The sequence below is a fragment of the Manacus candei genome, unplaced genomic scaffold (genome assembly GCF_025592945.1).
Source record: "Manacus candei isolate 608988 ecotype Guabito, Panama unplaced genomic scaffold, ASM2559294v1 h1tg000253l, whole genome shotgun sequence".
Classification (NCBI taxonomy): domain Eukaryota; kingdom Metazoa; phylum Chordata; class Aves; order Passeriformes; family Pipridae; genus Manacus; species Manacus candei.
In genome coordinates this window covers 1-15,311 of record NW_026138301.1, presented here as the reverse complement: position 1 = coordinate 15,311, position 15,311 = coordinate 1, and the positions used below count along the sequence as shown (strand labels likewise).

The window sequence follows — 15,311 nt, the reverse complement described above, 5'->3', positions numbered from 1 at the left end:
AATCCAAAGGGAAAACAACGGGAATGACACTTCCCAGGATCCCAGGGAAGCCTCTTTTCCAGAAATAAACTGGAATTTGCAGTCATTTTTCCAGGAAAAATGATCCAAAGGGTCGAAGAATCCATGTGGGAATGGTGGGAATTGATCCCGGGGATTCCAGGGAAGAGGGATTTGATTCCTGCCTGGAATTCCCAAAAAAACATTGCAGGAATTCCAGAGGGACTTTGGCCTCACAATTCCAATGGGATTTTAGAAAATCTGGAAGTCCTGACCTGGAATTCCTGCATCAGAATTCCCAACTTCCCCCCTCAGAATCCCCAACTCCCCCCTCAGAATTTGGTCTCACAATTCCAATGGGATTTTAGAAAATCTGGGAGTACTGACCTGGAATTTGGGCCAATTTCTGGGAATTTTGGGTATTTTTTGGGATTAAAAACCAGGAATGGGATCAAGGGAGAGGAGATCCGAGTTCTCCAGGCAGGAATCCAAAGGGAAAACAATGGGAATGACATTTCCCAGGATCCCAGGGAAGCCTCTTTTCCAGAAATAAACTGGAATTTGGAGTCATTTTTCCAGGAAAAATGATCCAAAGGGTCGAAGAATCCATGTGGGAATGGTGGGAATTGATCCCGGGGATTCCGGGGAGGAGGGATTTGATTCCTGCCTGGAATTCCCCAAAAAACATTGCAGGAATTCCAGAGGGACTTTGGCCTCACAATTCCAATGGGATTTTAGAAAATCTGGGAGTCCTGACCTGGAATTCCTGCATCAGAATTCCCAACTTCCCCCCTCAGAATCCCCAACTCCCCCCTCAGAATTCCCAACTACCCCCTCAGAATTCCCAACTTTTCCCCATCAGAATTCCCAACTTTTCCCCATCAGAATTTCCAGTTTCTCCCCCTCAGAATTCCCAACTTCCCCCCTCAGAATTCCCAACTTCCCCCCTCAGAATTCCCTTCTCCCCCTCAGAATTCCCAACTTCCCCCTTAGAATTCCCAACATTCCCCCCTCAGAATTCCCTTCTCCCCCTCAGAATTCCCAACTTCCCCCTCAGAATTCCCAACTTCCCCCCCTCAGAATTCCCAACTTCTCCCCTCAGAATTCCCAACTTCCCCCCTCAGAATTCCCAACTTCCCCCTCAGAATTCCCAACATCTCCCCCTCAGAATTCCCAACTTCCCTTCAGAATTCCCAACTTCTCCCTCAGAATTCCCAATTTCCCCTCAGAATTCCCAATTTCCCCTCAGAATTCCCAACTCCCCCCTCAGAATTCCCAACTCCCCCTCAGAATTCCCAAGTTCCCCCTCAGAATTCCCAACTTCCCCTCAGAATTCCCAACTTCTCCCCCTCAGAATTCCCAACTTCCTCCTCAGAATTCCCAACTTCTCCCCCTCAGAATTCCCAACTTCCCCCCCTCAGAATTCCCAACTTCTCCCCCTCAGAATTCCCAAATTCCCCCCTCAGAATTCCCAACTTCTCCCCCTCAGAATTCCCAAATTCCCCCCTCAGAATTCCCAACTTCTCCCCCTCAGAATTCCCAAATTCCCCCCTCAGAATTCCCAACTTCCCCCCTCAGAATTCCCAACTTCTCCCCCTCAGAATTCCCAACTTCCCCTCAGAATTCCCAACTTCTCCCCTCAGAATTCCCAACTTCTCCCCCTCAGAATTCCCAACTCCCCCTCAGAATTCTCAACTTCCCCCCCTCAGAATTCCCAACTCCCCCCTCAGAATTCCCAAATTCCCTCCTGTTCCAGTCACTCCCTCTCATTCCCAGAGGGTCAGGAGTCACTTGGAATGTCATTCCAGGATTTGGGAATGCTGGGAAAGCCCCTGGGAGGCTCAGGAATATCCAGGAATATCCCTGGGTTTTTTCCCTCATCCCAAAAAAATTCCAGCTTGGCAACTCCCCCTCAGAATTCCCAACTTCTCTCTCCTCATTCCCAGGATTTGGGAGCCGCTTGGAATAACACTCCAGGAAAGCCCCTGGGAGGCTCCGGAATATCCAGGAATATTCCTCTTTTTTCCCTCTCATCCCAAAAAAAACGTGGATCAGCAACTCCCCCTCAGAATTCCCAACTTCCCCTCAGAATTCCCAACTTCCCCCCCTCAGAATTCCCAACTCCTCCCCCTCAGAATTCCCAACTTCCCCTCAGAATTCCCAACTTCCCTCCATATTCCATTCACTCCCTCTCATTGCCAGGATGTGGGAAACACTTGGAATGACATTCCAGGATCTGGGAATGCTGGGAAAGCCCCCGGGAGGCTCCGGAATATCCCTCTTTTTTTCCCCTCATCCCAAAAAAATTCCAGCTCGGCAACTCCCCCTCAGAATTCCCAGCTTCCCCCTCAGAATTCCCAACTTCTCTCTCCTCATTCCCAGGATTTGGGAGCCGCTTGGAATAACATTCCAGGATTTGGGAATGCCGGGACAGCCCCCAGGAGGCTCTGGAATATCCAGGAATATCCCTCTTTTTTCCCCCTCATCCCAAAAAAAACGTGCATCAGCAACTCCCCCTCAGAATTCCCAACTTCCCCTCAGAATTCCCAACTTCCCCCCCTCAGAATTCCCAACTTCCCCCTCAGAATTCCCAACTTCCCCCCCTCAGAATTCCCAACTTCCCTCCATATTCCATTCACTCCCTCTCATTCCCAGGATGTGGGAAACACTTGGAATGTCATTCCAGGATTTGGGAATGCTGGGAAAGACCCTGGGAGGCTCTGGAATATCCAGGAATATCCCTGGGTTTTTTCCCTCATCCCAAAAAAATTCCAGTTTGGCAACTGCCCCTCAGAATTCCCAACTTCTCTCTCCTCATTCCCAGGATTTGGGAGCCGCTTGGAATAACATTTCAGGATCTGGGAATGCTGGGAAAGCCCCCGGGAGGCTCTGGAATATCCCTCTTTTTTTCCCCTCATCCCAAAAAAAACGTGGATCAGCAACTCCCCCTCAGAATTCCCAACTCCCCCTCAGAATTCCCAACTTCTCTCTCCTCATTCCCAGGATTTGGGAGCCGCTTGGAATAACATTCCAGGATTTGGGAATGCTGGGAAAGCCCCTGGGAGGCTCCGGAATATCCAGGAATATCCCTCTTTTTTCCCCCTCATCCCAAAAAAAACGTGGATCAGCAACTCCCCCTCAGAATTCCCAACTCCCCCTCAGAATTCCCAACTTCCCCTCAGAATTCCCAACTTCTCCCCCTCAGAATTCCCAACTTCTCCCCCTCAGAATTCCCAACTCCCCCCTCAGAATTCCCAACTTCCCTCCATATTCCATTCACTCCCTCTCATTCCCAGGATGTGGAAAACAACTTGGAATGACATTCCAGGATCTGGGAATGCCGGGACAGCCCGGGAGGCTCCGGAATATTCTGGAATATCCCGGAATATCCTGGATTATCCCGGATTTTTCCCGCCCCTGACCTGGATGGAATACATGATGATCCGGAAGCAGCCGGTGGCGAAAACCTTCGGCTCCCACAGGGAATGGTTGTCCAGGTGGCTGGGAAAGACACGGGGAAAAAAAACGGGAATAAACTTTGGGAGAAGCCTTGGGAAGGGCAGGAAAAAAATCCCAGCTCCAGAGGGGGAAAAAATGGGAAAATGGGCCTGGAATGCGGGTCGGGAATTCCGGGGGATTGGGAATTTCAGGAAGCAGGACTTGGAATTTTGGGAAGCAGGACTTGGAAGACTGGGAGCAGGATCCAGGAGGTGGAAGTTTGGGATGTAGGACTCAGAAGTTTGGGAAACAGGACTCGGAATTTGGGAAGCAGGACTTGGATTTTTGGGAAGCAGGACTCAGAAGTTTGGGAAACAGCACTTGGATTTTTGGGAAGCAGGAATCAGAAGTTTGGGAAGCAGGAATCAGAAGTTTGGGATGCAGTTCTCAGAAATCTGGGATGCAGGACTAGGAACTTCAGGAAGCGGGACTCAGAAATTTGGGAAGCAGGACCTGGAATTTTGGGGAACAGGACCTGGAATTTCATGAAGCAGGACTCAGAAGTTTGGGATGCAGAAGCTGGAATTTTGGGAAGCAGGACTCAGATTTTTGGGAAGAAGGACTCAGAAGTCTGGGATTCAGGACTTGGATTTCTGGGATGCAGGACTCAGAATTTTGGGATGCAGGACTCAGAAGTTTGGGAAGCAGCGCTCAGCAATTTGGGATACAGGACTCGGAAGTTTGGGAAGCAGGAGTTGGAATTTTGGGAAGTAGGACTCAGATTTTTGGGAAGTAGGACTCAGAAGTCTGGGAAACAGCACTCGGATTTTTGGGAAGCAGGACCTGGAATTTTGGGAAGCAGGACCTGGAATTTTGGGATGCAGGACCTGGAATTTCAGGAAGCAGGACTCAGATGTTTGGGAAGCAGGACTTGGAATTTCTGGAAGCAGGACTCAGAATTTTGGGAAACAGCACTCGGATTTTTGGGAAGCAGGACCCGGACTTTTTGGATGCAGGACTCAGAATTTTGGGAAGTGGGACTTGAATTTTTGGGATGCAGGACTCAGAAGTCTGGGATTCAGGACTTGGATTTCTGGGATGCAGAACTCAGAATTTTGGGATTCAGGACTTGGATTTTTGGGAAGCAGGACTCAGAAGTTTGGGACGCAGTTCTCGGAAATCTGGGATGCAGGACCTGGAACTCTGAGAAGCAGGACCCAGAATTTTGGGAAGCAGGACCCAGAATTTTGGGATTCAGGACTTGGATTTTTGGGAAGCAGGACTTGGAAGACTGGGAGCAGGATCCAGGAGGCGGAAGTTCGGGATGCAGGAGCTGGAAGTTCGGGAAGCAGGAGCTGGAATTTTGGGAAGCAGGACTCAGATTTTTGGGAAGCAGGACTGAGAAGTTTGGGAAGCAGCACTCAGCAATTTGGGATGAAGGACTTGGAACTTTGGGAAGCAGGACTCGAAAGTTTGGGATGCAGGAGCTGGAATTTTGGGAAGCAGGACCTGGAATTTTGGGATGCAGGACTTGAAAGTTTGGGAAGCAGGAGCTGGAAGTTTGGGAAGCAGGACTCAGATTTTTGGGAAGCAGGACTCAGAAGTCTGGGAAACAGCACTCGGATTTTTGGGAAGCAGGACCTGCATTTTTGGGAAGCAGGACTTGGATTTTTGGGAAGCAGGACTCAGCAGTTTGGGAATCAGCGCTCAGAATTTCTGGAAGCAGCACTCCGATTTTTGGGAAGCAGCACTCAGAACTTTGGGAAGCAGGACCTGGATTTTTGGGATGCAGGGCAAAGGATTTTGGGATAGAGGACTCAGAAGTTTGGGCTGAAGTTCTCAGAAATCTGGGATGCAGGACTCGGATTTTTTGGAAGCAGGACTCAGAATTTTGGGACGCAGGACCCAGAATTTTGGGAAGCAGGACCTGGAATTTCAGGAAGCAGGACTCAGATGTTTGGGAAGCAGGACTTGGAACTTTGGGAAACACGACTTGCAAGTTTGGGATTCAGGACTTGGATTTTTGGGAAGCAGGACTCAGAACTTTGGGAAGCAGGACTCGAAAGTTTGGGAAGCAGGACTTGGAATTTCAGGAAGCAGGACTCGGAATTTCAGGAAGCAGGACTCAGAAGTTTGGGAAACAGCACTCAGATTTTTGGGAAGCAGGACCTGGAATTTTGGGAAGCAGGACTTGAAAGTTTGGGAAGCAGGACTTGGAAGACTCGTATCAGGATCCAGGAAGCAGAAGTTTGGGATGCAGGACTCGGATTTTTCGAAGCAGGACTCAGAAATTTGGGAAGCAGGACCCAGAATTTCAGAAAGCAGGACTCAGAATTTTGGGATGCAGGACTTGAAAGTTTGGGAAGCAGGAGCTGGATTTTTGGGAAGCAGGACTCAGGATTTTTGGGAAGCAGGACTACGAATTTCAGGATGCAGGACTCAGAAGTTTGGGATGTAGGACTCAGAATTTTGGGAAGCAGGAGCTGGATTTTTGGGAAGCAGGACCTAGAATTTTGGGATGCAGGACTTGAAAGTTTGGGAAGCAGGACTGAGAAGTTTGGGATGCAGTTCTCAGAAATCTGGGATGCAGGACCTGGAACTTTGAGAAGCAGGACTCATAAATTTGGGAAACAGCACTCGGATTTTTGGGAAGCAGGACCTGGAATTTTGGGAAGCAGGACCTGGAATTTTGGGATGCAGGACTTGAATTTTTGGGATGCAGGACTCAGAAGTCTGGGATTCGGGACTCGGATTTTTGGGATGCGGAACTCAGAATTTTGGGATCCCAGATTCAGTAGTTTGGGAAGCAGGACTTGGAATTTTGGGATGCGGTTCTCAGAAATCTGGGATGCAGGACTAGGAACTTCAGGAAGTAGGACTCAGAAATTTGGGAATTTTGGGGAACAGGCCCCGGAACTTCAGGAAGCAAAACTCGGAATTCCGGGAGGCAGGACTCGGATTTTTGGGAAGCAGGACCTGGAACTAAGGGAAGCAGCACTCAGAAGTTTGGGAAGCAGGACTCAGAATTTCAGGAAGCAGGACTCAGAATTTCAGGAAGCAGGACTCAGAATTTTGGGATTCAGGACTTGGATTTTTGGGAAGCAGGACTCAGCAATTTGGGAAGCAGGACTGAGAAGTTTGGGATGCAGTTCTCGGAAATCTGGGATGCAGGACCTGGAACTCTGAGAAGCAGGACTCAGAATTTTGGGAAACAGCACTCGGATTTTTGGGAAGCAGGACCTGGAATTTTGGGATGCAGGACCTGGAATTTTGGGATGCAGGACCTGGAATTTTGGGATGCAGTTCTCAGAAATCTGGGATGCAGGAACTGGAACTTTGGGAAGCAGAACCCAGAATTTCAAGAGGCAGGACTCGGAATTCCGGGAAGCAGGACCTGGAACTTTGGGAAGCAGGACCTGGAACTTTTGAGAAGCAGGACCCAGAACTTCAGGAAGCAGGACCCGGAATTCCGGGAAGCAGGCCTCGGATTTTTGGGAAGCAGGCCTCGGATTTTTGGGAAGCAGGTCCTGGAATTCCAGGCATGAGGACTCACATGAGGACGGGTTTGATGGCGTTCTTGATGTTCCCGTAGGCGGCTCTTCCCAACAATTCCCGCAGGCAGCGCTCGGCCAGTTCCGTCGGACTCTCCTTCTCCTTCTCCGCCGCTTGGAGAGGGGACGGGGAGCGGCTGAAAAAGTGGGAAAGGGAAGTTGGAAAACCCCAGGAATTGGGGGGATGGAAGGGAAAAGTGGGGGAGAATCCACCTGGGAAAACGGGAGTTGTTGGGTTCTATCCCCAAAAAAACAGGGATGGAAAACTCCGGGAGAGCCGGGAGGGGAAGTGGGATGAAGATTCCCGGATCCAAAGGGAGCGGGAAGGGGGTTTATTCCCGGTTTGTGGCTGCCCCTGGATCGCTGGGAGTGTCCAAGGAAAAGCTGGAGCCACCTGGGATAGCGGGAGGTGTCCCTGAACATGGAATGGGATGAGCCTTAAAATCCCTTCCCACCCAAACCATTCCAGGATTCCAGGATAAAGGACACTCAGAATCCACTCAGAGGGGTTTTTCTGGAATGTGGGGATGGAAAAGGCGGGAAAGGGGAAGGGAGACCCTTCCCTGAGTGCCGAGATTCCCAGGGAACCCCCTTGTTCCCGGAACTCCTTCCCAGGGAGGAGCTGGGCTGGGGATGGATCCAATGGCAGGCTCTGGCTCCAGGCTGGGAGAGCTGGGAATGGCCAGGCTGGAGAAGGGAAGGATCCCGGGAGAGCTTGGAGCACATTCCAGAGCCTGAAGGGGCTCCAGGAGAGCTGGAGAGGGCCTGGGGATGAGGGCCTGGAATGCCAGGCCCCAGGGAATGGATCCCAGTGGGAAAGGGGAGATTTGGGGGGGAGATTGGGAAGGGATTCCTGGCTGGGAGGGTGGGGAGGGGCTGGGCTGGAATTCCCAGAGAAGCTGTGGCTGCCCCTGGATCCCTGGCAGTGTCCAAGGAAAGGTTGGAGCCACCTTTCCGCCTCTTCCGCGTGCTGGAGGTTGAAGAGGAGGGAAGGGACGATCTTATCCATGTGCTGGGGATCCCAAATGTTGGCCTGGAGTTCGTCGTTCACCGTCTTCCTGACGACCCCCTGCAGGCCCTTGATCCCAGACATCCGGATCCTGCAGGAAAAATGGGATATCCCACCCGAAATCTGGGATATTCCATCCCCTGGGAGCGTCCAAAGCCAGGCAGGATTCCCTGGATTCCCCCCTGGGATAGGGGAAGGCCTCGGGCTTGGAGGGCCCCTTCCCGCCCAAATATCCTGGGATTCCGCGATCCAAAGAATCCCTGGGATGCTCCGGCATTCCCGGAAATCCCTGAGGGATTGGGTTTGGCTCTGGGAAGCCTCCATTGTCCAGCTCTTGGGAATGTTTTCCCCTCATTCCCGGGGGCTCCAGAGCCGAGTTTCGCCCACGGAAAACTCGGATTTGAGGGAAAACTGAAGTGCTTTTCCAACCCTCTGGCAGGAGAAGATCCCTCCTGATCCCTCTTTTTTCCAGGATGAGTTTTCCCAGCTCCCTCAGCCATTCCTGCTTTTCCAGCCCCTTCCCAGCTCAGCCATTCCTGGTTCTCCAACCCCTTCCCAGCTCCCTCAGCCATTCCCAGATTTCCAGCCCCTTCCCAGCTCCCTCAGCCATTCCCAGTTTTCCAGCCCCTTCCCAGCTCCCTCACCCATTCCAGGTTCTTCAGCCCCTCCCCAGTTCATTCAGATATTCCCAGATTTCCAACCCCTTCCCAGCTCCCTCAGCCATTCCCAGTTCTCCAGCCCCTTCCCAGCCCCCTTATTCCCAAATTTCCAGCCCCTTCCCAGCTCCCTCAGCCATTCCCTCTTTTCCAGCCCCTTCCCAGCTCCCTTATTCCCAGTTCTCCAGCCCCTTCCCATCTCTCTCACCCATTCCCAGTTCTCCAACCCCTTCCCAGCTCCCTCAGCCATTCCCAGATTTCCAGCCCCTTCCCAGCTCAGCCATTCCCAGTTCTCCAACCCCTTCCCAGCTCCCTCAGCCATTCCTGCTTTTCCAGCCCTTTCCCAGCTCCCTTATTCCCAGTTCTCCAGCCCCTTCCCAGCTCCTTCACCCATTCCCAGTTCTCCAACCCCTTCCCACCTCCCTCAGTCATTCCCAGTTTTCCAACTCCTTCCCAGCTCAGCCATTCCTGCTGCTCCAGCCCCTTCCCAGCTCCCTTATTCCCAGATTTCCAATCCCTTCCCATCTCCCTCAGCCATTCCCATTCCCAGATTTCCACCCCCTTCCCATCTCCCTCATCATTCCCAGTTTTCCACCCCCTTCCCAACCCCATACCCACCTCCCCACCACCCTCACGACCTCCCTTCCCCTCCAACCCCAACCCCACACTCCCAGCCCCTTTTCCTCCTCTCCCCACACCCCCCCATGCCACGAAGGCTCCGGGAAGGCTCCAGACCCCCCTCCACAGGCATTCCCAGCCGGAATTCCGGGCGGGACGGGCTCACTTGGAGCGGACGTCGGGATCCTCGTGGCTGGAGTGACACATCTCGCTGAAGCGCGACACGAAGAAGTCGTAGCTGCGGTGGTAGGACGGGGTGTCCTCCTCGATGTTGGCAAACTTCACAAACTGGGAAGGATGGACATGAAATCCATGGAAATCCGGGGAAAATCTGGGAAAATCTCACCCCCCTCCCTGATCTGGGAATGTCTGTGGAGCTTCCCGATGGATCGGGGAAGGAGCGGCTGAAGTGGGAATGGCTCGTTCCGAGAGGGGATCCAAACACGCCTGGGGGTGAGCCCGAACTCTCAGGGATCCCAGAGATCCCAGGGAAGGGAATTTAGGGAAGGAGAAAAGAGTCAGTGATCCCAGAGATCCCAGGGAAGGGAATTTAGGGAAGCAGGGAGGTGTCAGGGATCCCAGGGAAAGGAATTTAGGGAACCAGCAGTCAGAGATCCCAGAGATCCCAGGGAAAGGAATTTAGGGAAGCAGCAAAGAGTCAGCGATCCCAGAGATCCCAGAAAAAGGAATTTAGGGAAGCAGGGAGGTGTCAGGGATCCCAGAGATCCCAGGGAAGGGAATTTAGGGAAGCAGCAGTCAGAGATCCCAGAGATCCCAAGGAAGGGAATTTAGGAAAGCAGCAAAGAGTCAGGGATCCCAGAGATTCCAGAGATTCCAGGGATCCCAGGGAAAGGAATTTAGGGAAGCAGCAAAGAGTCAGGGATCCCAGGGATCCTAATGATCCCACAGAAGGGAATTTAGGGAAGCAGTAAAGAGTCAGCGATCCCAGGGATGCCAGAGATCCCACAGAAGGGAATTTAGGGAAGCAGCAAAGAGTCAGAGATCCCAGAGATCCCAGCAAAAGGAATTCCAGGAAGCAGGGAGGTGTCAGGGATCCCAGAGATCCCAGGGAAGGGAATTTAGGGAAGCAGCAAGACTCAGTGATCCCAGAGATTCCAGAGATCCCAGCGAAGGGAAATCCGGGAAGCAGGGAGGTGTCAGGGATCCCAGAGATCCCAAGGAAAGGAATTTAGGGAAGTAGCAAAAAGTCAGAGATCCCAGAGATCCCAGAGATCCCAGGGAAGGGAATTTAGGGAAGCAGGGAGGTGTCAGGGATCCCAGAGATCCCAGGGAAGGGAATTTAGGGAAGCAGGAAAGAGTCAGAGATCCCAGTGATCCCAGAGATCCCAGGAAAAGGAATTTAGGGAAGCAGGGAGGTGTCAGAGATCCCAGAGATCCCAGGGAAGGGAATTTAGGGAAGCTGCAAAGAGTCAGTGATCCCAGAGATTCCAGAGAGTCCAGGGATCCCAGGGAAGGGAATTTAGGGAACCAGCAGTCAGAGATCCCAGAGACCCCAGGGAAAGGAATTTAGGAAAGCAGCAAAGAGTCAGTGATCCCAGAGATTCCAGAGATTCCAGGGATCCCAGGGAAAGGAATTTAGGGAAGCAGGGAGGTGTCAGGGATCCCAGGGATCCCAGGGAAAGGAATTTAGGGAAGAAGCAACGAGTCAGCAAGCCAGTGATCCCAGAGATCCCAGGGAAGGGAATTTTGGGAAGCAGGGAGGTGTCAGGGATTCCAGAGACCCCAGGAAAAGGAATTTGGGGAAGGAGCAAAGAGTCAGCGATCCCAGAGATCCCAGAGATCCCAGGGAAGGGAATTTTGGGAAGCAGGGAGGTGTCAGTGATCCCAGAGATCCCAGTGGATCCAGAGGAGGCCATGGACATGCTCCAAGGCTGTGGATCCAGGCTGGGAGAGCTGGGAATGGCCAGGCTGGAGAAGGGAAGGATCCCGGGAGAGCTTGGAGCACATTCCAGAGCCTGAAGGGGCTCCAGGAGAGCTGGAGAGGGACTGGGGATGAGGGCCTGGAATGCCAGGCCCCAGGGAATGGATCCCAGTGGGAAAGGGGAGATTTGGGGGGGAGATTGGGAAGGGATTCCTGGCTGGGAGGGTGGGGAGGGGCTGGGCTGGAATTCCCAGAGAAGCTGTGGCTGCCCCTGGATCCCTGGCAGTGTCCAAGGCCGGGTTGGATTCCCTGGGATAGCGGGAGGTGTCCCAGAACATGGAATGGGATGATCCTTCAAATCCCTTCCCTCCTAAACCATTCCAGGATAAAGGACACTCAGGATCCACTCAGAGGGATTTTTCTGGAATGTGGGGATGGAAAAGGCAGGAAAGGGGAAGGGAGACCCTGCCCTGAGTGCTGAGATTCCCAGGGAACCCCCTTGTTCCCAGAACTCCTTCCCAGGGAGGAGCTGGGCTGGGGATGGATCCAAGGGCAGGGACAAACTCACGGAGTTGGTTCCCAGGATTTGCAGGTTGGGCTTCTCGGATTCCAGGAGCTTGGCCACCATTTTCAGGAAGCTCTCCACGAACAGGTTGATGCTCTGGCAGTGACAGGCCATGAGGAGCTGATCCAGCGCTTCCATGGCGATGCAGACGTAGCTGGAAGCGGGAAAAATCCGGGATAAAGTCATGGGAGAGGGCACTTGGGAAGTTCTCCCACCCCCGGGAGAATGGGAAGAGCTTGGAATGCTAGGGGGAGTTTTTTGGGATCCTCGTGATGAGATGTGGAAGGGCTGGAGGGTGGGCAGGGAAGGGGGGGAGATGGGAAAGAGGGAATGATGAGGGAGATGGGAAGGGGCTGGAAAATTGGGAATGGCTGAGCTGGGAAGGGGTTGGAAATCTGGGAATGGTTGAGGCAGCTGGGAAGGGGCTGGAGAACCTGGAATGGTTGAGGGAGGTGGGAAGGGGTTGGAAATCTGGGAATGGCTGAGGGAGCTGGGAAGGGGTTGGAAATCCTGGAACACCTGAGCTGGGAAGGGGCTGGAAAAGCAGGAAAGGCTGAGGGAGCTGGGAAAGGGCTGGAAATCCAGGAATGGCTGAGGGAGCTGGGAAGGGGCTGGAGAACCTGGAATGGCTGAGGGAGCTGGGAAGGGGTTGGAAAATTGGGAATGGTTGAAGGAGATGGGAAGGGGCTGGAAATCCAGGAATAAGAGAGCTGGGAACGGGCTGGAGAACCTGGAATGATGAGGGAGCTGGGAAGGGGCTGGAAAATAAGGAATGGCTGAGGGAGCTGGGAAGGGGCTGGAAATCTGGGAATGGCTGAGCTGGGAAGGGGATGGAGAACAGGGAATATCTGAGGGAGCTGGGAAGGGGCTGGAAATCCTGGAACACCTGAGCTGGGAAGGGGCTGGAAAAGCAGGAAAGGCTGAGGGAGCTGGGAAGGGGCTGGAAATCTGGGAATAAGGGAGTTGGGAAGGGGCTGGAGAACTGAGAATGGCTGAGCTGGGAAGGGGCTGGAGAACAGGGAATGGTTGAGGGAGATGGGAAGGGTTGGAAAATCGGGAATGGCTGAGGGAGCTGGGAAGGGGTTGGAAATCCAGGAATAAAGGAGCTGGGAAGGGGCTGGAAAAGCAGGAATGGCTGAGGGAGCTGGGAAGGGGCTGGAAATCCAGGAATGGCTGAGCTGGGAAGGGGTTGGAGAACCAAGAATGATGAGGGAGCTGGGAAGGGGCTGGAAATTTGGGAATGGCTGAAGGAGCTGGGAAGGGGCTGGAAATCCTGGAACACCTGAGCTGGGAAGGGGCTGGAAAAGCAGGAAAGGCTGAGGGAGCTGGGAAGGGGTTGGAAATCTGGGAATAAGGGAGTTGGGAAGTTGCTGGAGAACCAGGAATGCCCCAGGGAGCTGGGAAGGGGTTGGAAATTTGGGAATGACTGAAGGAGCTGGCAAGGGGCTGGAGAACAGGGAATAAGGTTCCTGGCTGGGAGGGTGGGGAGGGGCTGGGCCGGAATTCCCAGAGAAGCTGTGGCTGCCCCTGGATCCCTGGTAGTGTCCAAGGCCGGGTTGGATCCCCTGGGACAGCGGGAGCCGTCCAGGTCAGAACTGGATCATCCTTAACGTCCCTTCCCACCCATTCCCACCCCCACTCCCATTCCCACTGCCATTCCCACCCCCATTCCCATTCCCACTGCCATTCCCACCCCCATTCCCACCCCCATTCCCATTCCCACTCCCATTCCCATCCCCATTCCCATCCCCACTCCCATTCCCACCCCCATTCCCGCCCCCATTCCCATCCCCACCCGTAGCGGTGCCGGCTGACGTCCCGGATGAGCCGCTCCGACAGGTAGGCCCCGATCCGATCCAGCTTCTCCGGCGCCGACAGGGCGTAGAAAGTCAACTTTTCCATGTTGGTCTTCACCAGCCCATCCTGGAAAAGCAGCCCAGGGAATTCCGGCCTCGATTCCAACCCCTGGGATCCATCGGGAGGCGTCCCGGCCCCATCCCGGGAATTCCAAGGGGGAAAAGCGGCCGGATTTTCCGGCTCGATCCGCGGGGATTGGGGTTTGTCCTCCTGGAGGGTTCCCAGCTCCCAAATCCGGGGCCCTCTCCCGCTTTTCCAGGTGGGAAGAGGACACAAAGGGTGGATTTGGGATGTTCCGGGAATTCAGGGGGTTTGACAGATGCGGGAATGATAAAGGAGGGTGGAGATGGGAAGGGCAAGAGGGAGGAAATTCCGAGAAAGGGAAGGAGCAGGTCCGGCCCAAAATCCAGGCAGTCATCCCAAATCCATCCCAAATCCATCCCAAATCCATCCATCCCAAATCCATCCCAAATCCATCCATCCCAAATCCATCCCAAATCCATCCCAAATCCATCCCAAATCCACCCCAAATCCATCCCAAATCCGTCCCAAACCCGTCCCAAACCCATCCCAAATCCATCCATCTCAAATCCATCCCAAATCCTTCCCAAATCCATCCCAAATCCCTCCCAAACCCATCCCAAATCCATTATCCATCCCAAATCCATCCCAAATCCATCCCAAATCCATCCATCCCAAATCCATCCATCCCAAATCCACCCCAAATCCACCCCAAATCCATCCCAAATCCATCCCAAATCCATCCCAAATCCACCCCAAATCCATCCCAAATCCGTCCCAAACCCATCCCAAATCCATCCATCCCAAATCCATCCCAAATCCCTCCCAAACCCATCCCAAATCCATCCATCCCAAATCCCTCCCAAATCCATCCATCCCAAATCCATCCCAAATCCATCCCAAATCCCTCCCAAATCCATCCCAGATCCATCCCAAATCCATCCATAACAAAATCCATCCCAAATCCATCCCAACTCCATCCCAAACTCATCCCAAATCCATCCCAAATCCATCCATCCTCCTAAATCCATCCCAAATCCATCCCAACTCCATCCATCCCAAATCCATCCATCCCAAATCCATCCCAAATCCATCCCAAATTCATCCCAAACCCATCCCAAACCCATCCCAAACCCATCCCAAATCCATCCCAAATCCATCCCAAATCCATCCATCCCAAATCCATCCATCCCAAATCCACCCCAAATCCACCCCAAATCCACCCCAAATCCATCCCAAATCCATCCCAAATTCATCCAAATCCCTCCCAAATCCATCCCTCCCAAATCCATCCCAAATCCATCCATCCCAAATCCATCCATCCCAAATCCATCCATCCCAAAGCCATCCCAAATCCATCCATCCCAAATCCATCTCAAATCCATCCCAAATCCATCCATCCCAAATCCATCCAGCCGAAATCCATCCCAAATCCATCCCAAATCCATCCATCCCAAATCCATTCAAACCCCTCCCAAATCCTTCCCAAATCCATCCCAAATCCATCCATCCCAACTCCATCCCAAATCCACCCCTCCCAAATCCATCCCTCCCAAATCCATCAATCCCAAATCCATCCAAATCCATCCCAAACCCATCCCAAATCCATCCATCCCAAATCCATCCACCCCAAATCCATCCCAAACCCATCCCAAATCCACCCCAAATCCCTCCCAAATCCATCCATCCCAAATCCCTCCCAAACCCCTCCCAAACC

At 53.0% G+C, this 15,311-nt stretch overlaps 1 protein-coding gene across 8 annotated transcripts in view; it reads right to left on the bottom strand.

Moving 5' to 3' along the window:
- The window catches only part of EFR3B (EFR3 homolog B), a 36,955-nt gene extending 23,319 nt beyond the window's left edge, over positions 1-13,636 (bottom strand). For 7 of the 8 annotated variants that reach the window (XM_051775082.1, XM_051775083.1, XM_051775085.1 and 4 more), the window contains exons 1-6: positions 13,512-13,635; positions 11,720-11,870; positions 9,436-9,557; positions 7,937-8,086; positions 6,989-7,123; positions 3,420-3,498 (exon numbers count right to left, since the gene is read on the bottom strand). In XM_051775082.1, the coding sequence (XP_051631042.1) occupies positions 3,420-3,498; positions 6,989-7,123; positions 7,937-8,086; positions 9,436-9,557; positions 11,720-11,870; positions 13,512-13,618 (744 nt within the window). In that variant the 5' untranslated portion in view covers positions 13,619-13,635. Of the gene's footprint in view, positions 1-3,419; positions 3,499-6,988; positions 7,124-7,936; positions 8,087-9,435; positions 9,558-11,719; positions 11,871-13,511 lie in introns of all 8 variants that reach the window. The other variant, XM_051775089.1, reaches the window with a different exon arrangement.
- Positions 13,637-15,311: the final 1,675 nt, after the last annotated feature.